The sequence below is a fragment of the Pleurodeles waltl genome, chromosome 2_1 (genome assembly GCF_031143425.1).
Source record: "Pleurodeles waltl isolate 20211129_DDA chromosome 2_1, aPleWal1.hap1.20221129, whole genome shotgun sequence".
Lineage (NCBI taxonomy): Eukaryota > Metazoa > Chordata > Amphibia > Caudata > Salamandridae > Pleurodeles > Pleurodeles waltl.
Window position 1 is genome coordinate 579,615,920 of NC_090438.1, and position 27,738 is coordinate 579,643,657.

General features: G+C 42.1%; 1 protein-coding gene across 1 annotated transcript in view; it reads left to right on the forward strand.

Moving 5' to 3' along the window:
* AVL9 (AVL9 cell migration associated) overlaps positions 1–27,738 on the forward strand; it is a 384,424-nt gene that overhangs the window by 325,576 nt on the left and 31,110 nt on the right. Inside the window, exons 13-15 of the mRNA XM_069215405.1 lie at positions 15,860–15,977; positions 24,778–24,831; positions 26,307–26,395. Of these exons, the coding sequence (XP_069071506.1) occupies positions 15,860–15,977; positions 24,778–24,831; positions 26,307–26,395 (261 nt within the window). The remainder of the gene's footprint in view (positions 1–15,859; positions 15,978–24,777; positions 24,832–26,306; positions 26,396–27,738) is intronic.

A 27,738-nucleotide genomic window follows, 5' to 3' on the forward strand; every position in this document is an offset into this window, starting at 1 on the left:
GGTGCGTGTGTGCATGTTTAAATGGTATGAATGTTGATAATGGATGTGCGTGCGTGCGTGTGTGAAAGAATGAGTGTGTGTGATGTTTTAAAATGAATGTTTGGTGCGTGCGTGCATGTTTGAATGGTATGAGTGTTGTTAATGGATGTGCGTGCGTGTCTGTGTGTGAAAGAATGAGTGTGTGTGTTTGTGCCCGCCCGCCCCCCTCCCTCCTAAAGCTACCGGCCGCCACTGTTAGATGTAAATATAAACAGTACAAGTCAAAGCCCGTGAGAAGTGATGGGCTGTGTATTGAACCAGCACAGTTCTTAATGATAAGCTGGATACAAACACCAAGGAAAATACTGTGGTGTGTGAGTGGGGGTAATTATCGCAATCAAATCGCAATGGCGTGACACAAAGCGAAGTCACGCCTTTATAATACTTTTCACTTAAAAGATTCAAGGCCTGTTTCTCTAAAACAGGGATACTTAAAATATGGCCCGCGGGCCTCATGCGGCCCCTTTGACTTTTACATGCGGCCCCTGGGGTAACAGGAGCACTGGGCAGCTGTTTGCTTGACTCAGCACTAACAAAAATATTAACTACACACACAATCATTTATTTCAAACTTAATTGGTGTTAATGAAAGGAAGTAACTAGGGACTCCTGCACTTAACTTTAGAAACGCCTTCATTTTTAAAGACATCTTGCAGTATAAGTGTAAAACTAAGACAGTTTCTTCAAAATTAAGTGTATTTAGTTAACATGCAGAACCTTTTCGCCTTAGTACAATTTATTTTACCAGTGCATTGAGGTGTATTCATTTTAAAGTGATAGTTCTCAAACATAAATTTGGAAACATTAATTATTTCCCTTACCCTGAGAACACCACCAATAGTAAATTAAAGAGGCAAGTCACTTGGTATGTGCACTTTATGGGTAGCCTGGGTTCCTATCGTACATAAACATTATAGTTTATTAAATCAAACATAGAAGCAGGTTTTGTGCAGTGCACACCATGAATCATGTATTTTGAGGGCATCTTAAATGTGATAATGCAGAAAAAGGAGGATAAGTGACACTAAACTATTGCCTAGGATCACAAAATTTGGAAAAGTGGGTAAACTGGGATTAATTCCAGGTTTTCTGGTTTCCCATTGTTTATTTCACCCACTAGATGTATATCCTTTGCTTCCCCTACACCTACCTTGCCACCAATCCCCCTAGTCACCCCTCCTGACCTCCACCGCCCTGGCATCAATGCGGCCCTCAGGCACGTCACAGACCAAACTTTTTGGCCCCTGGGAAAATGTTTGCGAGTACCCATGCTCTAAAACAACACATGGACATAATAATGAGCTAATGTGAAAAGGACATTTCTCTCTTTTACTTTGTATACATTGCGTGCATTTTTTTCTCACATATTAATGTGTAATTAAACTCGGAACGGCTGAAAGTGACAATATTTTTGAAGAAACATGTGGACATTGGCAATTACATGTTTCCGGCATAAGGCCAATGACGTTAACAAAGGCTTAGTCTGTAAACCACTGAACGTTTCATATACAAGCACCTCTTTGTTAACACTGCCACCTACTGACCAGACTAAAAGTGCTTTCATTGAAAGGGGTGTTCCGTAGCGACGATCTTTGTGTGTGAAGTTAACATTTATTATTAAACTGGTCGATTATTTAAAACCATTGTAGTGCAGTACGCGCTCCTCCCAACCCCTCCATTCGCCGCTAGTCATAAAACCCACCCTGCACCGCCTTTTAGGTGATTGTTTGCGGACTTCCTCCAAATTATGCCAAAAAGATTCCAGATATAATTTTAGAAATCCCAAAGCCTAGTTTGCAAACCCAATTTAAAATGTATATCAAATAATGAACCTTGGAGTAAACACTGCACAGTTTCCCTTATTACTCATAACCCACCCTAACACAGAGCCTCATCCCACAAAAATCAGTGTTCCCTAGATGACTCCACATAAGAGTACTTGAAGCACTTTAATAAAGTTCCAATAACAATATTTCTCTCAATGCCTGGCCTCCAGAGTTGTTGGAAAAACTCGTGTTAATTCAAATAGGGCATAGCGATTCTGAACCTTACATTTTACCAAACCAACAATCCCGTTCTAACCTCAGTTAAAGAATACGTGTCCTCTAATCAAAACGTTCAGTCAAAATTACTCACTTCCCGTTATTGCACACAACCCACCTTCATAAAGTACTTGATGGACCTGAATCTATAGAGCATATTTCAACTTCAGTTAAAGTTGCACAATTTCCATTATTGCCAACGGTCCAACTTAATAAAGTGCTCTAGTAAAGTGCTTGGGTGATCAAAATCTGTAGTCCCTAGTTAGTCTTCGGTTAAACTTACACGGATCCCATTACTGCACAAAACCACACCCTTCCTCACTGGCCGAACCCATTGTCAGGCTTGCACAGTTCTCCTCGAAACCGATAGAGATCAGCTGCGGAGTTTCTTAGGGCTCCTCTCTGAACCCCACCCTCTTGAACATCTACATGGCCCTACTTGATAACATCATCAGAAACCATGGACTCAACATCGTCTCCTATGCCGATGACACCCTGCTGATTCTCTCACTCACTCCTCAATCAATCAGGTATTTGTAAAGAGCACTACTCAGCCGTGAGGGTCTTCAGGCGCTGAGGAGGGGAGGGGAGAAGAGGGAGAGAGGTGCTGCTACTGCTCAAACAGCCAGTTCTTGAGAAGTTTCCTGAAGGTAAGGAGGTCTTTGGTCTGGCACAGGTGGGTGGGAAGAGTGTTCCATGTCTTGGCGGCGAGGTGCAAGAATGATCTACCGCCGGTTGTAGTTCTGTGGACTGGTGGGACGGTTGCGAGGCGAGGAGGGCGGAGCGGAGATGCTGGGTCTGGGTGTAGAACGAGAGTCGTCTTTTGAGGTATTCTGGTCCGGTGTTGTGCCGTGCTTTGTGAGCATGGGTGAGGAGTTTGAAGGTGATTCTCTTGTTCACTGGGAGCCAGTGCAGGTTTTTCAGGTGGTCTGTGTTTTATTTGGCAGTGGCGGGGGATGTCCAGGATGAGGCGTGTGGAGGAGCTTTGGATGCGTTGCAGCCTCTTCTGGAGTTTGGCCGTTGTTCCTGCGTAGAGGGCATTGCTGTAGTCCAGCTTGCTGCTTACGAGGGCTTGGGTGGCTGGTTTCGGTGGGTTATTATTTGTAGATCTTTCAGAGCATGCAGAGCATGCAGGAGAAGGAGATGGAGTTGACTTGCTGGGTCATGGATAGTGAGGGGTCCAAGATGAATCCTAGGTTGCGTGCGTGGTCGGTGGGAGTCAGAGTGGTTCCCGAGAGTGGCAGGCCACCAGGAGTCATCACATGCTGAGGGGGTGAAGCCGACAATGAGGACTTCCATCTTGTTGGAATTGAGTTTGAGGCAGCTGCTCTTCATCCATTCGGCGATGGCCTTCATTCCGTCGTGGCGGTAGGTCTTGGCGGAGTACTTGGTGAGGAAGAGGATCAGCTGGGTGTCGTCGGCACATGAGATGATGTTGAGGTTATGGGATCGGGCGATGTTAGTGAGTGGAGCCATGTAGACATTGAAGAGGGTCGGGCTGAGAGACGAACCCTGGGGTACGCCGCAGATGATTTCAGCAGTGGCCTCTGAGCGGAATTGTGGGAGGCAGACTCTCTGTGTTCTGCTGGTGAGAAAGGAAGAAAGGAGATGACTCAGTCGAGGGCTCTGTCACGGATTCCAGCATTGCTGAGGTGTGAGTGTAGGGTGTGGTGGCAGACGGTGTCGAACACAGCCGAGAGGTCCAGGAGGATGAGTGCCACGGTTTCCCCGCTGTCCAGTATGGTTCTGATGTCGTAGGTGGCGGCGATGAGGGCGGTTTCTGTGCTATGGTTGCTGCGGAATCCGCATTGGGAAGGGTCCAGGGTGCGGTTCTCCTTCAGGAAGCGGGTTAGTTGTCTGTTGACAGCCTTCTCAATGACTTTTGCCGAGAAGGAGAGCAGGGAGATAGGCCGGATGTTCTTGAGGTCCTTTGGGTCTGCCTTGAGTTTTTTGAGGAGGGCGTTGATCTCGGCATGTTTCCAGCTCTCTGGGAAGGTGGCGGACTCGAAGGAGCTGTTGATAATCTTCCATAGTTGGGTTGCAATGACAGAGCTTGCTTTGTTGAGGATGTGGTGAGGGCAGGGGTCAGATGGAGAGCACGGAGTGGATATAGTTCATGATTTTGATGGTGTCATTGTTGTTGACGGGGTTCCAGGAGTTGCAGGAGGTTGGTCGGAGGTGAATCTGTGGTATTGGTGGTTGTCGGGGGAGGGGCCTGGATGCTGAAGATGTCGTGGATGTCTGCAATCTTATAGTGGAAGTAGGAGGCTAGGGAGTCACAGAGGTCTTGGGATGGTGGGATGTTGTTGGAGCTGGGGTTGGAGAGTTCCTTCACGACGTTGAAGAGCTCCTTATGACTGTGTGCGTTGTTGTTTACCAACGATCCTACACCTGCAAAAAGCAACTTCCACAACGGAATGAAGGCAGGTGAGGCCTGGATGAAGAACAGCTGCCTGAACTCAACTCGGACAAAACCCGAGGTCAACATGCTGGGTGCCACTTCCTCCTCTTGGGACGAATCCTGGTGGCTCTCAATGTTCGGAAACCCCCACTGTCACTGACCACGCACGCAACCTCGGCATCATCCTAGACTTCTCACCCTTAATGAACAACCAAATCAACGGCGTCTCATCCTCGTGCTTCCACACACTCCGCTTGTTCCGAAAGATCTTCAAGGTGATCCCGATCGAGGAGAACAATCACTGAGGCGCATGTCAGCAGCAAGTTAGACTACGGCAATTTTCACTCTGTGCCGGCACCACCCTAACACTCAAAAAGAAACTGCAGAGAATCCAGAACGCTTCTGTCAGGCTCATCCTGGACATCCCCCATCACAGCCACATCTCCAGTCACATGAGAGACCTTCACTGGCTCCCGATCAACAACAGAATCACCTTCAAGCTCCTCATACATGCCTGCAAGGCCCTCTACAACATCGGACCCGCATACCCCAACCACCACCTGACCTTTCACATGCCCCGCAGACACCTCCGCTCCGCCCAACTGGCCCTCACCACAACCTCAAGAATACGCAAGAACTCAGCCGGAGGAAGATCCTTCTCTTACCTCACCACAAAGACCTGGCACGCTCTTTCGCTACACCTCAGGCAATCACCCTCACTACCTCAATTCAAGAAGGACCTCAAGACCTTGCTCTTCAACTTAACCCCCAGTACCCACCAGCACCTTGAGACCCTGATGGGTGAATAGCCACGCTGTACAAAAGCATTGATTGATTGATTGATTGATTATCACCCTGTACTTGATAGTGCTAAAAATGAGGTCCTAGTTAAATCCACAGAAAAAGACGTTATTGAAGTCCAATGCCAGTATTTATGACAGCATATATCTCATATGTCCTTCCGCGTGTTACAGGGCTGGGACTGCTGCCTGTTGCTGTAGATCTGCCACCACTTTCATATATTGTGGAAAATGCCCTGCCACAATTCACCTTTTAGGCAGACAAAGACTGCGTTGCTACATGATCTAATATTCAAAGCGCCAAAAAATGGGCGTAAGCAAAATTGCTGCATGGGTTTTAGTTTTTTGCAGATTCAAATCACATGCAACAAAGATTACTCCAATTTAGTACATAGTCTGCATTTGTCTAGCGTCCATACCAGTAACAGCTTAATAGTATCAGACTGCAACCCAGCCTCATACGTTTATATTTTGCCTTGTTGGTGAGGGGAAAACTCGAGTATTCTGGTAGGGTGGCTGGAGTGTAGAGATCTGTTGTCCGACTGCCAAGCACTTTGTTCCTCAAGTCCCATAGGTCATTATCCGCTGATTATGCTTTTGTATTTTTCATTAATAATTGTGCTATAGCATTATTCCACCAGTTTGTGCTGATGAGATGCTTTGCATTCAGAATTTGAATGGACTTAATTAGAAGGATTCCCATTCGGAGTCTGGCTCCTGTATTTCTTCCATGGAAGTTGTTTCAATACACTGACTTTCGCTGTTTTTAATTTTAATTAGTACGATAGCAAGCAACACCAGGTCCTGTTTGGGGAGGTTAAATTCCATCCTAATTTGTGCTTGGCTGGTATAGTCTGCAAGCACTAACAGTTATCTATATTACATGCATGGATGTTTAACCAAGTATTGAAGTAATTGGTCTTTAAACAGTGGTGGCTCCTCCGCTTGGGCGGAGGAGCGTCCCCCCCCTGCAAGCAGCGGCAGCTGCAAAACCTTTACCTGAAAGTGATCATAACGTTGATTATGATCGATTCCTGGTAAAAGGGGTGGGGTCACGGGTGAAGAGCAGCGAGGGGGAGTGATCAGCACTCCCCCTCACTCTGCGCATGTATGTTTGGCCAGCCATCTCGGGCCTGCCAAACACACATGCGCAGTAGGCTCTCTCAAGTCCGGCAACACAGTTGCCCGGCTTATTGTCGGGCTTTAGAGAGCCTGCACATGCTCCCAGTCTGCCTGGGAGTGCCCTGGCTGGGCACTCCCAGACAATCCTGACGCTGCTCTGAGCAGCGCCAGGATTGGCGCAGGGCAGGCTGGGAGCCTGTACCTGCAGCATCCGGCGAAGGAGAGGAGCTGCGAGGAAAGGTAAGTGTTTTATTTTTTTAAATTAAATTAAATAAATGTTTATTCCCTCCTTCCCTCCTAGCCCCGCACGCCACCCCACCCCACCCCTTCAGTGCCCCTCGAGCCACTACTGTCTTTAAACATTACGGCGCCATAGGAAAGAGCAGCCATCACTTTACATCCTTTGGCTGTTAATAGTGCTCTCAAGTTTGGGCAAGGCAAGTTTTTTTTTTTTTAGATGTCCCATTGTGCACATTGTTTGCTTAGCCAATGCTTTTAAGGCTTCTTCTTGTGCCCTTTTATTGCTCATTTCAACCAAGTGCAGACCCAGATATTCAAAGCTTTTCCCTCTCTCTAGTGGTGACCCCCTCAATTTGTCAAACCCCATTTTTGATCAGTTTTCTACCAAAAATCATTGTTTTTGTTTTGTTTAGGTTAATTTTGATGGCATTTTTTGGGCAATAGTGGGCTAAGTCATCTAGTGATCTCTGTAGTAAGCCTCCTTGAGTGCTGGGATGACTGTCATCTGCATATTGAAGATTTTGAACATTCTGGCTGGCCAAGCGCGGGGGGCTTGTTCTGAGGCTGACCAGATAGCTTTCCACGTCTGCCATATAAAGGTTAAACAGCAGAGGCACAAGAATGCATCCTCATTTAAGGCCCTTGTTTGTGGAATTTTTCTCTGAGTTAGACCAATTTGTTACTAATTTAATCTTTATCCATTTCTCACTCTACAGCGGCTCAATTGCTTTCAATAACTGGGGGGAATTCCCCCATCTACCTTTGCCCACAGTCTGCCTCTTAAGATGCTGTTGAAAGTGTTCATAAAATCGATGAAGGTCACATAGAATGGTAAAGATTTTGGACAAGAAGCATCCTCTGTTACAGCAGACCGAATTAGCAAGTTGTCCTCAGTATTACAGTTTCTTTAAAACCCAGATTGAAACCATGGGATCAGTTGATTTTCAGTAGCCCAGGCTTCTAACTCTTCATTTAATAATCAGGCATGACATTTCCCCTCCCTGTCTAGCAATGCTATCATGTGATAGTTTCCTAAGGAAAGCTGGCTCCCCTTCTTGTGTATTGGTAGCAGAATGGACCCCTGCCCACTATCAGGAACCATACTTGTGCAGAAACCATCAGCATATACAAATGTTCGGATCGGCTACCAAAAGGAATGGTCTGTTTGGAGAAGAGCAGTACGCAAACCATTTGGCCTTGGGCGCCTGCCCTTCTTAATTTTCCTAACGTCTTCCTGACTTTTATTTTGCTGGGATGCTTCCGTTAGGGTATACTTCATCTCTTACTAGTGGCTTCTCCTTTTCTAGTGTCAGTGGCATGTCTTTGCAGGCCATGAAACCCACCAAATTTGCAGTGCCCTTTGCTATATCTGTTAATTGGTCATTCTTCTCCCTTCACTCCACTGATTTCTCTGACAATATGTTCTCCCTCCTACTATCTGTGATTTTGACCTTATTGTAGAAATGTAGGGTCCAGATTGTAAAGCTTTTGAATATATTCTGCCCACTGCTTTGGCAAGATGTTACAATATATGGGTTGTTTGCCTCGACAGAGTTTATTTGCCAGGCCCCAAAATTTCTCTATTCTTTTAATTTAATGGCCACATGGATTCTGGCCCAGTTTAGCTCGTCCTTCTTTATCAGCCCTTCTCTGCTTTCTATAGGCTCTCCTTAAGAGTTTGATTTTATCTTTCAGATCCTTATATGTGAAGTTTTTAATACTGTAATTTTGCAGGGCTTTATTCAAATCTTTCCTTAATTTCCTGGGTTCCAGACCCCAGATGGAGGATGGGTCTGTGCTGTAGATGCGTGTGACGGGTCTGGTTTCCAAACGTCTTATATCACTACGTTTGACCTGATAGCAAGTTGTGATTGGCAGATGTTACATTTCTGAAGGGAAGATAAGGGAGGGAACGTTTACATGAGTAGTCTTGTAGTTGATCATGCAGTGCTTTGTGGATGAGTAATAGATTTAAAGTTAGCTCCCTCTTTCACTGAGAGTCAGTGGTGGGACTGTAGTGTAGGTGAGATATGGTTGTAGTGATTCACTCCAAACAGGAAATGGCAGCCTGATTCTGGACCCATCGGAGTTTAGATATAGATTTTATTGGAGAGGCCAGACCAGAGTATTAGAATAATCAATGTGAGATATAACCACTCGGGGTGTAATTGATTTTTTTCTGGTTGAGGTGGAGAGGAACAACACAGGCACAAATGGTAGAAGGCTGTTTTGTAGACATTTTATGTGAGGAACAAAGTAAAGATTGCTGTTGAACAGCACAACCAGGCAGTGGGCTTTCTCCACTGACCCGATAGTGGTGTGGAATGACCAGCGGAAAGGAAGATTGGTCAGAGAAAGCAATCCCATCAGCTGTATCTCAGTTTTCTCTCCTACAGCCAGTTATTTTGCATCCGGAACTGTTGATATAAGCAGTGTGAGTTTTCCTTGTGTTGCCTGTCCTTGTCAAAGTTGGTGAGTAGCTAGGTTTCATCAGCATACATATGATACCCTGAGTTGTAGTAGCTAAGAATGTTAGTGAAAGGTGAGTCGTAGACAGAGAACAGGACTGGTAATAAACCTGAGCCATGCAGGAAAACACAGATGTGGAAAGTAATCCTCTCTGTTTAACCTGAAGAGTGTGATTTAGAAAGAAAGAGAAACACCAAGGTAGCCCAGTTCCATTGATGACAGCAGTCAGATTCCCACCAATGAGGAGCATATGGTGGTCAGTTTTGTCAGATGCCACACAGAGGTCCAGAAGGATTAAGGCACAGGGTATGTTTGGGTGTAGGGAGCTGAGAAGTTCTTTACTAGTGTTTACAAGAGTATATACTGAGACTCTCTGAGGTGTATATTCTGATTATAAGTATTACAAGTCACTGAGAAGACCGTAAACTTCCAAATGAGAGGAGAGTTTGTATTCAATAACTGTTTCAAGGGTCCTGGCAGCACAGGGTAGGAGGATGTTTGGTCTATCATTTGAGAGCTTGTTGGGTTTATAGAAGATTTCTTCAGGATAGGTGTGGACATAGTGCACTGCAGTGGTTGAGAGATGAGACCCCTGGTGAGGGAGGAACTGATTTAATTGGTGATCGGTGGGAGTCCTAGAAGCACTGTATTGATGACTTTGGCATTTTAGGCATCCAAAGGTAGGGAGGATTTCTTAAACAATTTAACATTTTTGCAGACTTCATCCTTGGCGATAGAGGTTTACTCTACAAAAATAGGGAGTAATGGGAAGTTGCTGTTGAGAGGGGCTCCTTGGGTTAGAGGAAGGAGGAGATGTGCCCCTGAATAGTTTTGATTTTGTTGAGGAAGAAGAACAGGTTGTTGAATAGACCATTGAAAGGCTTAAAAGGCCATGACATTTAGTTGTGGGGTAGCCTTACCCTATAGGCACAGAAATGTTCTTTCGTTGAGTTGCTGGTCTCTGAAATAGCTTTGCCTGGAAGTACTCCTTTTTGCCCTCATGGAAGCTTGTTTATGATCTTTAGATTGTACTTTGCATGCATTCAGATCGACAGTCAATTTTAATTTACTTCAGCATCTTTCAGTTACTTTTCCCTGGAGTTTCATGATGCACCATTGTATTATTTGTTGGTCTTTGGTGGTTTTAATTTTAGTGATCAAAGGGGCGCAGGAGTATCCAGTTCTGTGGTCACTTTCGTTTTTAGGGCAAGGAGGTCATCAGTGGAAGCTGAATGAAGTTAAAAGTATTCAGAGGAAATTCGGAGAACTCCTCTACACTAATAGAGGGATAGAGGTTGCAATCCTGCATATCCTCCATAATATCATTTGACATAACCCCAAAAGATGTTAGTGTATGGGGCAATTGTTTTTTGTTCCTTGCTAAATCTTTTTACAGATATCCAAGGTAATTGAATGTCATCTTACCCACTTATATTGTGTCATGCTTCATCATAGGTGACCTCTCCAAACCGTGGTAGGAATAATACCACCATGGAGGACTCAACCGCATACCCGGAGTTCTTAATAAGGAGGTTCTGGATAGACAGGATCCAGTACTAAAATACCTTAGGTAATCCTGCTGAATTTCTCCATTAATAGTTGTGTAACCCAGGCATGATTAAAAATCAAATGCATGGGTGGGAGCCGATATACAGTGTATCTTCAATCCACACATAAATGACATTTCTGTGTCCGGTAAGCCAATATGTTTTGGCCTTGTCCTTGCCCATGTAGGTCAAACAGCCTTTGTCAGGGCTGTCTTAAATATTCTCTGTCTAACCCCATTCAAACCATGCTGTTACATGAGGTAACTGCTCTCTTAGCTTAATCTTCTTTTATATTCATTAACCCCCAATTTGGGCTAATGAGATGTCATGGTTGTGGTAAGGGGACACCTCCCTGTAGTCACACACTCATCAAGATAAAGGTGCCAGCCTTCATACCTAAAAGGCCATTGTCTCGCTGAGGGATATAATATGGAGCCATAAACAAGTTAAACAGGGAAATTGGAGAAGTTATGGAGGCAGGCCAGAGAAGCCAACCATAGCCTCCTTTCAGAGTAAAAGTCTGCTTACATTATATGACAGCTGCCCTCGTTACATCTATTTGGTAGGCTTCTGCACTTCTGTGAAAAAAATAAATAGTTGCTGATAAATGAGGAAGATTTTTTAAAGTAACTACAATTAAATAAATGGGAGTACATGTAGCTGATGGGGCCACAAAGTGACCTCTAGTGGCCATATATGGGTTACACCTTAGGACCTTGTTGGCATGCTGCATGCAACGGTGAAATACCCATGATGAAAAGTCCTAAAACCAGTCTAATCACTTTGGCCTTCACACTTTATAAATGTCAGGAATGGATTTTAATCTGGATACACTGAGAGATGAAGATTATGAGTCATGTACTCACAATTTCCTAAGGTTCCACCAGGCTAGCCTGAAATTAGTCTTCTAAGGAGCCCCTCTCCTGGCTGAATCAAGAACCTGCATGGGATGTTCTTCGCTTTCTTTTGGATTACTTCACCAGAGATTAGAGGTTTGGAAGAGCACTCACAATTCTGATCTCTTGAATGCTGGTTGTTCTTTTAGCAATACTCCAGGGTAGTGAAATGCATCTGCAGCTATTATGCTTATATAATCTGAAGACAGGACCACATGCCTAAGATATTCAGGGGTGTGGAATTCTACAGCCGGGTTCCCAGGACATATTGTTTGGGGTCAAGGACAACAAGTTTTTATGTTTATTTTGTCCTTGGGACAAGTAGACCCAACCCCCTGCAGCACAAACCCTTTGGCTGCCAGTTTATAGGGAAGGAAACTGTCTGTCGTTTAGAGGATATTTGTGACCTTGTTAATGCTGTTCGAACTTGTATTTATGATTCATAAATGCAAAGCCTTTGTTATTAGGGTGACACTCTAAATAAATATTGTAAGGTTGCGCTGCATTACTGACAGTGGTTCCAGTAAATAAATGTGTACACACACGTTTGAAAAGTTTAACAACATGAGGCTATGTATAATGCTCCCAGAATGCTCTCTAAATTATATACATATGTTTGCAGAAGCTTGTAAGCAAGAGTGATGATTCTTTGCTTTTAAAACAAAATGTTCAGAAAAAAATGCAAGTAGGGAAAAAAAAGTTTTGCTAAATTACTGTGAAATTTTAGTTAATATTACTTTGAAGGATCATTTAGTAAAATGTGTAGATGCATGCTACTGTTTAAAAAAAATATTCGTAATGGAAAAACAGCGTAATCATTTACAACAAGATTATGGGAAACATGAAAATAAACAAGCACTGGCAAAACCAGACGATCCAACATTGGTAGACAGTCTTTTGGTTTTGCCAATGAGCGTCTTGTTGACACTTTTGTTTGTAACACTTTGTTACAATTGTGAGGGTCTAGCACTTCTCACAACAATAAACATCGTCAAAAATGCGGGTCAAAAGGCACACATGGCAATAGTAGTTCTTGGCACTGAACAAAATTACTTTGTGTCAGTGTGTTCGTTTTGGAAGAGCTGAATGCCATCACTCACAGTAAAGCCAGCCAGTAGTTGGACAGAGAGCGGAACAGAATTTTAATAAAAACAGAATGTCTTGGTTTACATCAGAACTAATTAAGGGCCCAATTCTTAAAGAAAAGTCACAAAAGTACACCCATGGCATATGGCTTTGCATTAGTGGCTTTCATGAATTCACAAGAATTTACAGAAGTAGACCAAGAAATCTTACTCCTAGAAAATATTTGTGAACTGTATTTTAGAAAGAGCATATTTGCATGTGTAGATTTGTTCATGCGGAAATCAGTTGTGTGTTTACAAGTTCAATTTCCCTCCAACCATTTTTTTCCCCAACCCTGGTAAAACATCTACTTCTACCCTTGTCAGGAGTACATTTCCAACCTTTCTCAGTATGGGAAACGGTTAGAGAAGAGCTGGTGAAATCCTTAAAACATGCAAGTTTAATAGGTTTGCACAGATAAAGGTATTCCAGCCCTGGAACTATTGCTTACTACTTCCTCCACGCCCAGTATGTATGTCTGAGTAATGGAGGCAAAATAAGGAAATTGCTATAGTAGCGCTTGAAATTGCTAGTATCCAAGCCATACTATAGTATTAGCCTGCCATAATCAGTGAGGCTATTATCATTGCTCTTACATAATGCGGTTGCTGACATAATTTGTCACTGCACTACATGACACTGAAGGGCCAAGTAGATTTATTTTTACAGGACAAGTAGATTTATGAAGCAACCTGTTCCATGGACAAGTGATATTTTTTTAATTCCACACCCCTGGGTATTTTTAAGATACCAGCTCGTCAACGTCTCTCATATCAGTGAAGCAAATTGGCTCAAAAGATTTACTTTTCTAACCCCTTGACCAATGGATGGTCATTACCCTGGACTTGTCGAAGTTTAGATGAAAGAAACCAGAGACCTATGCAAGACAGGCAGCTTTGTAAACAGTGGGAGGTGTTTACTCAATATTAACATTCTGGACCTCAGTGTAATGTACTTGTCTTAAGATTTTTTTTCTTATTTATGTAGCGAAACAACAGTTTGATAGGCAATGCTATGAATGCAATGTTCAGTTGTGCCATAACACGCAGAGAACATCAAATCTGTTATTGTCTGCAGGCTGTGCTGAGATTGCTAATCCAGAACATCAACCTTCATGGTTTCCATCTTCCTGTAGCCACAAGAGTGAAGCCAGTTAGTGTCACCCAAGCTTCTTCATGTCCCCACAGGAATGAGATCTGAACATCAGGGTGCAATAACTGGTTTCCAGCGCATGTCGATCCCATTACCCATGCTCATGTCCCTGGTGCCCAGGTGCAGTTCTGCAATTCCCAGTATTCATTTATCTCTAGCCTTACCTAGCTCCTTTCTTCAACGTTATTCCAAACAGCATTTACAAATTCAGTTATAGCAGTCCTTGCAAGAAAGCCATGCTTGTCCTCTCACCTTTTATGCAAAAACATACTGGATGGCCTGCCTTAGAGCTGGGTGGTCAGGTTTAGAATTGAGTGGCCGCTGGAAATCCTTCTGCTGTTTGGAAGCAATTCTAAATCTGGAAGAAATCTTCCTCTAAAAAAGAGGAATAAAACTCTGCCGCTGGATTCTCTCAGAGATTTTTTTTATACACAAATCAGATGATTTTCTGCTACCCCAATTTTAAATTTAGCCCCCTGTCTTTGAGATGCCATTTATCATAATGTTCTTCTTATGTATATTTTTACCTTGATTTTAATGTTGTCATGCTTAGGCTTTCAGGCGCTCCTTTTTATGGGTGAGCTCCAAGCGCTCCGTCCATAAAGTAATCTCTCTTTGGGCTTCAAACCACGTCAGTCTATTTCATTGGATCCTGGGCATGCTCCTTAAAATCTGCTTGCTTTCATTTGTGAAAGGCATACATACGTCATGCCTTTTCTGGTGTTTAGCCCGCATACACAGCACCGGTACACTACCAGAAACATACGAGGCTCGATGTTTTGAGCCTGGTTTCTGGACTACTTTATCTGTTAATTTTCTCCGCAGCGCGATCGTGCTGGGGTTTACATAGCGCGATCGTGCTCTATTTTTTGTTTTCAATTTCAGCACGATCACGCTGCATTTTACATAGCGCGATCGCGCTGTGTTTTTTTTTCTTTTCATTTGTGTGGCAAGAAAAGTTAGGTTAGGAGTTTACAACACAAATAGCTCCAACTCGAGCAAATGCGAGCCCCGTTGCATTGAAAATGCTTGTTCTATTCTGTGAATACTAATAACATTAAAATGACTACTCTGATGGTCGTTCCTAGTGAAGAAGCTGATATCCTATGTTACTTTTTTTGCATGTGTTAGCATGAGTGCTCCATATAAAGTAACATAGTAACGTGTGCCTCCTGCTCTCTTGAAATGTGTCAGAACATCAAGTTAGGAAGCAGGTGTTGGCTGCCAAGTGTTCCCTTTTAACTGTTTATAATGTGACGGAAGTGGTATAGAACAAAATAAAATGTACATATGCGTTGGGGCTTTTATATTGTGGGCTATTCCAATGCCAAAGAAGTGTTTGCCAGAACGTCCCTTGTTAATCAAAACATCTTGTTTCCAGTGTTTGCATGGTTCACAAATCAACCAATTGATATATACAGTCAAACAAAATGAAAGTTTCAAAGAAACGTGAACTACTTGATGTGGGGAAACGTCACTTTAAGGACTTCTTCAGGTTCCCCTTTTCTCTTGAAATCTGAAATTTTCTTAATTTAAGTGGATATTGGAATGCAATTAATGTGTTGTCACTTGTGCATTTTCATTTAATAAATATTAGCATCCACTTACATGTTATATTTGTCACCAAATGCATTCATTTCACTGCATGTGTGATAAATTAATACAGTGAAATTAACATTAGTTAAACTTTGGAAAGATAGGAAATAATGCTCCTCCTCGACTGTTATTGTTACTATAATAATGTATAGGATTACCATGCCTAACTATATTGTCAGATGACGTTAATAAAATGTTAAATTGTAAAATGAAAATGTATTTGTTTTTGTCTCTTAAAAGTCTACCAAGCACGCAAGACCTCTGAAAAGCTTATCTAAAAGTGTGTGATTGATGGGTACTGTAACACTATTTAAAGTGACCACTTTTTATTTGTAGTGCCCTAGTTTCTTTTCTGCGCTTTTGCAATTCAGTTTTTGCAACCAATTGCCTGAATCTGTTTCCATTTTTCCTATGATCTTTCATATTTCAGATAACGAGAAGGTGCTGTCTGACTATGGTACTGCCTTCGTAGCAGCCTGGAAAATTACACATAACTACAGAGTGTGGAACAGCAACAAACACCCAGCTCTTGCAGAGGTGAACCCTAGGTAAGACTATAGGTGGTGATGTAATGTTGGTATTGGGGCTAAACTGTCTCAAAGTATATGGGCGCCATAGGCTTGCACCCACCATTTACACCCACTTCTGCCGCCCCACCCCCAAGCTCCCAGCCTAATCTCAGTCCCAGAGCTCGCTTCATTTACCACAGAAATACCATTGCCATGGAACTCGATAGTCCTGGTATATTGATTTTTTTTTTATTGTTATCCCAGTGCGTACATCCTTTAAAACAAATATGGCACAATTTGAAAAGACTATGTCAGAGGTATTTGTGTTTAGAATAAACAAGACACAAATGTGGTTTAGACATTGTCACTGTAATTGTGGTATTTCCATTCAGAATAAATAACCAACTACAAACATAATGTCTTGGGTAGACATCTCAAAGGATGCAGTATTTGCATTAATAACTAACAACAATCCAGGGTGGGCTGTCAAATATAGGGGGTCCTACACCTTTGCTCACAGCATTGTCTCATTTTCTTCTTAACTTCTTTCTTGACATGGTTTCTTTTTCTGTATCTTCGCCTCTTTGTCATCTTCTCGCTTTAATTTTTTTTGTCACCACTTATGATGTTGGTAAGTGGCAGACATGTAGTATAGTTAAGAAAGGATTTATTGTTGATGAATTACAAAAGAGTAGGCCCCCAGGTGCTGGTGATGTCAAAGGTATCTCGGCCCAGGTATCTCTGATGTAAACCACCATCTACAGAACCCTAGTCACATAGGAATTCGGTCGTATTGGGCGACCTGCCTGAGAGCTCGCCATACATTAATAATAGCAACAAAAATGCCTTTCTTTGCTGCCATCGCAGAGGAATTTGTATTTAGAAAATGTAATCAACATGGAGGTTCTGAAAAGACAATATCATGCCCCACAGATATTCATTTAGAAACGAAAAAACAATAATTCCAGCAATTCATTATTGAGGCCCGATCAAGATTGGTATAAATATATTTACAATTAATATTTGACAACAAATAAATAGGCCCTGGTTAAACATCAGGGTCATCAATCCTGAATTTAAAATAAATGAACAAATATTCTGTGGTTGAATACCACAGTCATCATCATTGCTAAAGCTGTGTACGACAAACAACAAACATTCTGAATCTTTGTCCTTAGCAAGCTTACCTTCAGGTGCCACTGGGCTGCTAGTTGAGCCCAGTAACGTTTACTGTGTGTATGTGTGGATCCGCTGCCCAAAATAATTTCCAGCTTAGACTGCATTTCTTCACATTTGCAGATGGTATCTCGATCTTCCTCTATCATTTCTTCACATACTGTCCGTGCATCTCCCACTAGATGCAATGCAACTGTCTTAAACTAAACAACACTGTGAATCCGACGCTGATTTACGTTGAGAGTCTGCCCAACTCTCGACTTTGGTAAGGAACCCAAGTATTTAATTTACCTCAAACATGAGAGAACTTTATAAAACCTTCCCTCCAACATTCTGTCCCTATTTATGGTACTGTGTCTTCTGCCAGAATCGGAATGTAGTCTTTGGTAAGGGTCATTCTTCTTTGTAGATTTGTCTGTTGCTTTGGTCAGTACCTTAAAGTATACAAAAAGTGTTGGATGGAATGCTTGAATTAATCTCAGCTACTGATGACTCAAACCGCATCCTATCCATTGGTATTTTGCCCGCATTGCTACCTCAGTTTGGCCCAACCATATGTAAATTAGTCTTGACCCTACTCCAGTGGGAACAGTCCAGCCCAAACTTCCAGGTCTGGCTCTCTCTAAACCGGAACAGGAGCAACCCAAGACTGGTTTTGCCCTGATTGGGGCTCTTCAGTCGGGTATAGCTTGGCAGTAGCACAGTGTGCCGTGATCCCATATCTGTGCATTCCTGCACCACTTAGGGAGGTTTTCTTTTTATTCAAGTACAACAAATACATCCAGAAATATATTTCTAACTAAGACTGTTTAGTGTTCTTCATTTTATCCTTAGAAAACTTCTTACGTTATATACACCAGTATTATTATTTATAATGCACAAATAAATAAGGCCTTTTGATATTCGTTCTTTGTATAAGATATTCTTATAGCTTAGAGAACTGATCAGTTGCTTCAGGGATGCATTAGCTGTAAACTTATGTCATGAAAGCAAAAGTTCTTATTGCTTACTGGGGCCACTGAGTTTGATTCCTTTATTGGGACATTGAGGTTCATTACAACCTGGGAGCGTTGGTTACCATTGCTGCCTAGAGCCGTTGACGTTTATTAGTGCTTCGAGTCGTTAATGTTCATTCCTGACTAGGTCATTGATGTTCATTGCTGTAGGGGTTCATTGATGTTCATTGCTGTGTGGGTTCATTGATGTTCATTGCTGTCTGGGTTCATTGATGTTCATTCCTGTGTGGGTTCATTGATGTTCATTCCTGTGCGGGTTCATTGATGTTCATTGCTGTCTGGGTTCATTGATGTTCATTCCTGTGCAGGTTCATTGATGTTCATTGCTTCCTGGAGTCATTGAGGCTCATTACAGCTGTGTGCATGTGCTAGTTTATCTGCTGGTCGATTTGTGAGGGCGTTCTTAGGGGTTTTGGTCGACGTGTGCAAGAATATCTGGGTATATATTGCTGTGTCTTCATATGTACATCAATGTGTGATCAATGTTAATTTGTGCGTTGATACTGTTTGTCTATGTGCAAACCGTTTGCTCCTTATATTGCTGTCATGCAAGTACCACGGTTCCAGTTCTTAATGCAGACACATCAAAATGGTTTTCAAATTGATAAGCACAGCTTTCTTTTTTCGTAGGATCCTTTCTGACCTGTGTAGTTGTGATCTGTGAAAAAGTAAGAGTTTGGTTGTTTGGGGACGAGATGGCAGTTTCTCGATGTGATTTGCACTTTTTTAAATTGAATGTGATAACAGAATTGCATATTTATCTTTTCAGCGTTAGTGAGATTGACTGGGTGGTAGAGTAGGCAGATATCAAGTGCCTTGTGTCTTTCAGAGTTCATCAGGTGACCCTGGTTACTTGTATTGTTCAGTGGTTATCCTTATTGAGGTGCACTCACTCTAATCATAGGCATGTTTTGCCATCAGGTGTGAGTGTAGGGAGGGTAACCAGCCCTTGACTGGCACAGTAGTACCTGACAATTTTATGGCAATAGTCATAGTTAACTTCTTGAGAAGGTGGCACGTAAGATGCATATCATAATATTCTGTATCTTAAGCATTAATCGACTTTTGGAAAGGCAAGGTATTGTCATTCTTGTTTTAAGTTGATTTACTCCACTGAATGTGACAATGTGCACATTGCAAAAGACATACAAATGTTGTTTTCGTCTTCCCCATTCTACAGCCACTTGTGCTTGTTAATTGAAAAGTGGACTTAATCACTGCACTAAGCATTCCAGAGGAAACAATGAATTAAATACAACCACTGAGGCTCTGTATCCCAGGGTGTGCAGTCTAGATCACTGTCGGACCATTATTGCATCTATCATAGTGCTGATAGCGTGGTCTGTTCATCCCATTCATTGGCGTGGCATGGGCTTGTCACCACTCTTTATTGACTAACTGGAGGCTTGTAGTGGCCAGCTCAACAGGTGCTGCGTTGCTCCTTGCTTGCCACCCGGGCTCCTTTCCTTAATGTAAAGTTCTGGTATGGCTCCTGAGCGGCTTGTCTGTTACAGCTTGCAGCCAGGCTGCCGAAACGGGTTTCAAGGAGCAGTATTAGTGTGGCACACTGGTGCACCACATGTCTACTCTCTCAGCACCAGTAAATGATGATAATGATCACTCAGCTTCAGTAGGTTGGAAATACAGTAGTGAATAATAAATTATTGTGCCCCACCTGCCTAATCATCCTCTACCACAATTCAACCCTGTACCAACAAAACAATAGAGCAGCACCTGTCTCTAAGCCTACCTTCCAGGTCATCTCTGAGGTACTATTAATGGTGATGGGCTAAAGATCTGGCAGCCCCAAAGGTTCACTGTTATTTAGAACCGTTAGAGTCACTCCTCCTCAGCAGGCTGATGCTGCATAGGAGACCGTGGAGCATCAAAGCTGCAGGTGCCTTCAGGAGTAGATGCAATGGACAGATGACTGTCACCTATACCTACAGACAGTCACTTCAGAAAACAGGAACAGAAGTGAGTAGCAGATTGTGATAAGGTAAATATGTTGATCTCATTACTGCTTGGGATATATTTGGTATACGAAGCCCACACTAAAAAGTAACTGTCTCTCCTTCCCCCTCCCCTGGTTTTTGTCCTGTGCAGCAAGCATTATAATCACAGGTTGGGCCGGAATGGTTGGTTAGAGTATTGAGGTTGTGCCTTCTTCACGGAAGAGCTATGTTATCACTGGTGTTATTGCAACAAAATTATTGACATAGTGAAATTGATATTACACGCATTGAGAACCTTTATAGAGTCCTTGGAAGTAAAGCATGCAAAATGAGTCTTGGTCATGAACTGACAGCAACACAACCTCTGTTTCAACTCACTTCAAACAAAGTGAAATCACATTTCCAGAGAGTGACTTCACATTCCCTTTGGCCCTTATGCACAATAACAAAAAGTGCCATGACAGAAAATACTACAAATATTCCAACATGAAGCATAAAATGAATACAATGACTTTAAAGTATCACTAAACTAGCAGGAAATACCCTATTATTAATATTATTATCACTTGTTCCACTTAATTTGTTCCCGTATCTAGTCCCTGGCTCAGTGTGACTATAGCACCACTATATAAACTACATATGGAAAATATGCTACCTATATTCAAGGTGCCAGATAAAGTTCAGATATGTTTATAATGTTGATGACGACTATGTTAGTTCATGGTGCAATAAAATAGGATCTTATACTTTTACATAATGTAGATTACACTACTGTTTTATCCAGATTTGTATCTGCCTTGACATGGCTTTCCATCAGCCATTTATGCCTTCATCTTCTCTTTTATTGTTTAATTTTTTTGCTTCTGTATGTTTCCTCCTTTGCGTCCCCATTCCCCTTGTTTGCCTCCCAAGACTCTTCTAGTATCCTCATGTTTCCTATCGGCCCCCTAGTTTCACATTGAATGCTACATATCCCCATAGGCCTGGATTATCTGTCTGTCCCTGTATCACCCCCATGTTTCTCCATCAGCTCTTCCCCTGTCTTTCTCATATTTCCTAAAAGCTCAAAGTTCTACCAATTGACTGTGTAATGGCTTCTCTGACTGCCTATGTCTCTTACTAATCAACCATGTCTTGATATCAGCATGTGAACTCCAGTTCACTAACATAGCTCTACAATACTCACCATTGGCAACCCATGTGTGCCTATTATGTGTGCCATATGGGCCCCACCATGTCTCTCACAAAACACCTACTTCACCCCATGAGGCCCCCATGTCTCAACTGCATCTCATATATCCTCATCTGGTTTAGTGCACCCCGTATCTTCCTCTCAGCCCACCATCACACTCCTTGGGGGGCACACTTCTCCCTATCAGCATCCATGCCTACCTCATTGTTTTTTCTTTCAATCCCTCAGACTCCTATGTTTTCCTCAGCATCACCCCACAATTTTGCAGAGGCATTAGCTGAAGTAGGTTTAGCTGGGTACAGCCCAGGAAGGTTAGTTAAGTGGAAGAACATAGAAACCATCGTGAACTTCTGTTAAACAAGTCTTTTTGAAAACTGGAGTCTGTGGAATGAGCTTACACATCCAGATGATAATTAATAACACAGCTAAACACATACTTTTGAAAGATGAGAATCAAATTAAGTCATCGCAGGTGCAAAGCAATCCAGCTGTTCACAAGTAACAACAGCGTGGTAACAGGCAGAAACATAGTTTAGAAATTCCTGCAGAAAAAAGAGGGAGCAACAAGGAAGCTAGGATACATTGGGAAATATTCATCTGTAATGAATGCATAAAACAGAATAGTGAGGAAGAAATGTATTCATCTTTTTATAATACCCTTTGCCTCATAGGGGAGGAAATACTTCCCTCAGTGATTTACTTACCACTCCATATAGAATAGTATTCCACTCTGGAGTAATCTCTGCAGTTCTAGTTATGTATGATGTGCACCAGTATGGATTTACAACAGATAGTAAATGCCACCATGGCTTAAATTCAACAATGGTGGAAGTACTGCTAACAAACGCACATCCTTTCATGGCACGAGTTTTCACTAGGGATAAAAATATACTGTTGGCTGTAAATGATGCAGCTGAGCTGAACAGACATGAAGAAGAATTATAGAACCCCTTACTCAAACACCTCTCAACTTGCATTGCCTTAGTACATAGTGAGCTATACGTTACTTACATGTGTGTCCTCAGGGATGTAAAGGGGGCACTTGCCCCCGCCCATATTTAGGTACAGCTGGTGTGCAGTGTAACACTGTGCAGCCCTGCCAAATACCACACGTCAGGTGTTTTAGACTAACACATTTCAGTGTGGTGCTCCGCACCACTGCACTGAAATGCAAAATCATGCATTATAGTGCCTCTCACAGCTGTCAAGCTGGAGCGCCTATAATGCATGATTCACCATTAGTCTAAAAGCTGTGGCAGGGCGATGCGTACTGCTCACTAGCAGGCTTAGGGGCTGGCTCAATCTGCTCGCGCTATCTGTGCAACAGTGTAACAGACAACCCCCAACACCATAGCATGGTAACTAGTGTGACGTCAGAGTCACTGTCAGTGCGGCCAATGGCTGCTGTGGAGACAGTGAGTCTCTCACAGAGCAGTTGTCAGACTTGTTTTAAGAGTCCTCGTTGGCACGAGCGGAGCGGGCGGTATTTCAGGTTATGCTCACTTATCTAATGGCAGTGCAGCTGTGAGTGCGCTGCTGAGTTGCACACAGAGCCTGCATCAGGTCTCTGAGGTTCATCTGGCTCCACCTGTGCTGGCAGCAGCTGGGTCCTGGCGTTGTGTGAGCCTGCTACCGGCCCAGCACCCTGTTAGCATAGGGGAGCTGTTTGCCACTATAATTAAGCCCACTGGGTGCACTGTTGTGCAGTGTTTACCTCTGTGATGATTCTGCGGATGACTGCAGCCATGAGGGACGTCCGACTCAGACCCAAGTCTGGCCGTGGCGCCTCCAGGTGGGCCGGGCTGCTGCCTGCAGCTAGCTGTGCCTGTCAGTTTGTCACTCCAAAGAGGCCCACCTGTTGCCGCGGCCCATGCTCTGCTTGTCTCCTTGAGCAGATTCTAAGTAAGTGCAGCAAGAAGTCTGTCCCTACTTATAACTGACTTTGTTGAATTTGCAGTCTGTTCTTTTGTTTGCTGCGCTGGAGCAGTGTGTGAGGAAGTGCACAGAGTCCTCGCTGGTTGTCTGACTGCAGTGACAAGCACACACTAAAATGGGTGTCATTTCTGATATTTATTTGTTTCCTTAGTCTCCATTGCTTGATTTTTCTTGTGAGAAAGTGCCACTCGTAGTTGTTAAAATGTCACTTACAATTACACTGAAATTATGAGAATGTCACACATAGCAATTTGAAAACCTTGGCAGCTATGACTACGGCCACAGTAGTGTTAGGCTGCCTGCACCAGTACGGCTGTGGATTCCACCAAAAATAGTCCATGATGCCCCAGATGAAAAAATGTCTGCGAACACCCATGGTTATTTACCCTTTTGGTAAGTACAACTAGGTGTCTTTTAGTCCCATATAAGAACTATTGAAAGCTGCTCTTCTCTTTAGCCAGATTTGTTTGCGTAATTTCTGTTGCCTAAAGTTTTACAGTTACCACTGGTGGTCTAGTAGAATGAATTTAACCACATAATGCTATTTTCTTCTTTCTGTGAAGGATACTCTCTGCAGCAGGTGCTGTTTTAGACCTTTGAAAATTGGCTGTTGGATAAGAAAAGAAGAGGGAGCTGTAACACCACTTTGGAAAAAGATTAATATACTACCGCCTTAGTAATGTCTTCAAATAAATTGATCAAATGATTTTTCGGGTTTATGGAACAAGAGTTATCAATTCATAGAAATTTAAGTTACAGATATTTTTTACATCCTGCCTTATACTCAAAGTCAACTGGCCTGTGTTATGTGCCTTAAAAATTCACAAGTTGGCAAGTGAATTATTTCACATGGCACAGAGAGAATCACTTTGAGACACTTTAGTGACTTGTCTTACAGACAGAAGAATTAAAGAGCTACATGAAAATATAAAACATAAAATTGATAAGTAAAACCAACGATTGGAGATTGAACTTTGAGACAATAGTTTGATCATCTTTGGTGGGGGTAGGGGTGGTGCCTACTTGTCATGTAATACAATTGAGTATAGAGATTATATAATGGCAAGTAGAAGTCTCTGGATTGTAAACTGCTCCATCAAATCTATTACTGGTCTAAAACATTTCATAGTTCGTCCAAAATATGTTTTCTCCCACCTACCCAGAGTACAAGCAGATTATCTTACCCACTAATTATTGTGATTTGTTTAATTAAACAGATTGCCACCTAGATATGTCTATATTAGCAGCTTGGTAGGTCCACATGTTGTCACAGAACAGATCCTTAATGTCCATTTGAATGCACCCTAAAGTAGATACCCAACAGGTTCCCCCCTTTGATGTTCTATCTTTTGTTTCTCTAATAGACACTGACTTGCATATTGTGCACTAGGGAAACGTGTACCTGGGAAATCATTAAGAAAAATAATTTTGCTGATACATTTTGTTTTCGATTCCTATTTGAAAGAAACATATGTTGACAAAGTAACTCACTTTACATTTGCCAAATAAAAAATGTAAAATCAGAGTAGGTAGTGCTCATTATGATTTTTTTCTTGATTTTACAGCCATCCGTTCCAGGGACAATACAGTGTCTCGGATGTTAAACTTAGGCTCTCGCAGTAAGTGTTCATCAGTTATCATAATGTTTATAGAACATTGTTTCATGTTAAAATATTTGATTCATAATTCATGCAGGTTGTAATGATTTTAAAATAAAACATTTGTTGGGTGATATCAAATGAGCAGAAATAAACAAAAAAGGTACCCATTTTCAGAGAGGCTACTTGCTCGTGGTCATGGTTGAACATTAAACCAAAATTTTGTTTGCCTTTGCTTTGCTTATGTAAAAAAAAAAAATTTTAGGAGTTCACATGAATGATTGCATGTGGAATTGGCTTCAGTTACAATCTAAAATTCCTACTTTGTCAAGTCCCCCTAACTCTCATGGATAAATACACCTTCTGCCATCATTCTACTCTGGAACTTCATCCATCATCGATAAATACAGTGTGGTCAAATTCTAATGGTATACGATCTTCCATGAGCACTGTACTGACTGACACTCTCACAGATGCGGGCAGGGAAACGTACCAAAATAGTGCTCCCGCTTACAGGCAACAGTATTAGTAGCTGATCACTGCCGGTGGGAGCAATATATCTGATGAGATGGCCAGGGCAGCAGGAGCCTTGGGGCTCTCCCCTGTGGCTCCATACAAGAGTATGGTGGCCACCCTGGGTGAGCACCAAGGCAACCACCTTTTACAAATGTGGGTCATGGGGATTGGGGTCCTTGAGGCAAAAAGCTTCTTGGCCCCAGAGGTTGTATTTGACATTTCATACATGATGTCATATGTGAGGGCAAAGCAATGCATGGTGAGAGCGCAAGTTATAGTTAGATCTGCGAACTGTAGCTGAGGAATTTCTGTCTTTTGTTTTAGTTCATAATGTTAATGTTGTCACTGACAAATTAATCTAACTATAACGTTACTTTAACCTTTGTTTTTTTCAGTGAATGCGAATATATACATAAATATATATGTGTATGTATATACAAACACACACACACACACACACATATATGTAAAATCCAAAAAGGAAGAGAGAATAATTCTGGGTAGTTCCCAAGTTTAGGTGGCGAGCAGCTCCAGTAAGGATCACCCTGCAACACCAGCAACATTATATTTGGTCACCTTAAGTTTCTAGCAAAGTTTTTAAGCATAGGTGTCATCCACGCTGAGCTACAAAGAATGGTTGGCTAAATGTGTGCCACATTGCCTAACTTGGTCAGACATTATGTACAAGATGGCATTGGTTCCCTTTCATCTTCAATTTTCTTAGGCTATCTTGTTTAGTTGGAGAATGAAACCAAAGGTTTCCAAAAAGCACAGCTGGTCAACTTTTATCCGTTGCTATTTTTTTAATTGAAAATTTGCATGAAGTGAACCTATTTTAAAATATAACAAAAATATACATTTGTGATTTTAGCTTTGCTCTTTACAGTTGATGGTAATTGGTTTTGTTAATTGGAAACAAAATCCTTTTAATTGATGATAAAAATATAGTTATCATTTAAAAAAAACTTTTTTTCCCATAGTTCTGTGCAAAACAGTGAAAGAGGCAAGAAAATTGGAAACGCTGTTGTCACCACCAGTCGGACTGTTGTGCAGACAGGAAAGGCTGTTGGTAAGAAATATCTTGTCGTTTTATGCATAGATTCATATTTGTTGATCATACACAGTAGAAAACTGCCTGTGAAATCAGTCTAGAACAACTAGATGTCTGTTCTGTGAATTAAATTGTTATGAGCATGGCTTTAAGTGGCATAAAAAAGGTAGGGGGGCTCTAAAAGGGGTGTTGCCTATGTAATTAAGGGTGTGAAACTAAATTTCCGTGATTCCCATAGTGTGCCATGTGACCTGTATTTCGCTACCTCTCTGAGCTCTCTGTTATTGAATCCATTATATAGCACAACTGACATACACCTAAAAACAACCAGGACTGTTGGCTTTGTTAATGGTTGTCAGCTCTTTAAGAAACATGTATAACAACAATAATTTTCCAGTAAATAATATTGAAAATTCTTCAATTGTGAATTAATCATACCGAAGCCCATGAAAGGGAGGGGTGGTCTTCAGTGTGTTTCATTCACGCCTGTTATATGCACCAATTGTTAGACATGTACGCCCTTTTCTCTCCACTTCTCTTCATCTGCATATCTTATACCTGCCTCATCTCTTTCCTTTTCAGCACCCTCTTTTCACTGTCTCCCCTGAATTCAATTCCTCATATCTCCTTCACTTCACCACCCTCCAAAAGCACAACACATCAACTCACCTATAAGCACTGCATTTTCTTTTACTTTCACCTTGTCAGTATTTTGACAACTATGCACTTTCTTCACACACACTTGGACAGAATCATGATTGCAACTGAAAATATGACCTCGGCTCTATGTGCCTTGCAACGAGGCCAAGGATTGTATGACAATGTATCCTTCTGAATACCTTTTTGACTCACTTACAGGTATTGTGAGCTTCCACTGCTTTTATCCTCATCTTTAGAGCCCTCAATTGTTGCATGTTAAAATCACCAGGAGGAGACTCAGTTAGCAGTGGGTGGAATATTCTAACAGCATTATTGCCCTTCTCCTTCAGGGTATTCCGGTTGTGATATGCCCTTTCTCTAATTGTAGGCCTATAGCTCGGACCTATAACTCCTGTAGAAAGGGCATTACATTATCAAAACAGCTGAGGCGGTAGGGATATAATGCTATATTATCTACCTCCCGTCTAATGAAATCTGTTTTTTAAGTCTCTCATCTTACCAAAAAACTGGAAATGAATTGTATTTCCCCCAAAAGTTATCTTCACCCTCCTTTTTGTTGACCAGCAAAAGAGTTTCCAGTTATTTAGTCACTTATCTGAACTAGTCTTACAGTGGACCTCCAAACAAATGGATATGTTTTTTATTTTGATATTTGTTATAGGTAAGTTTACTTCAAACCGTTGCTGCAGTGCTCTTGAATA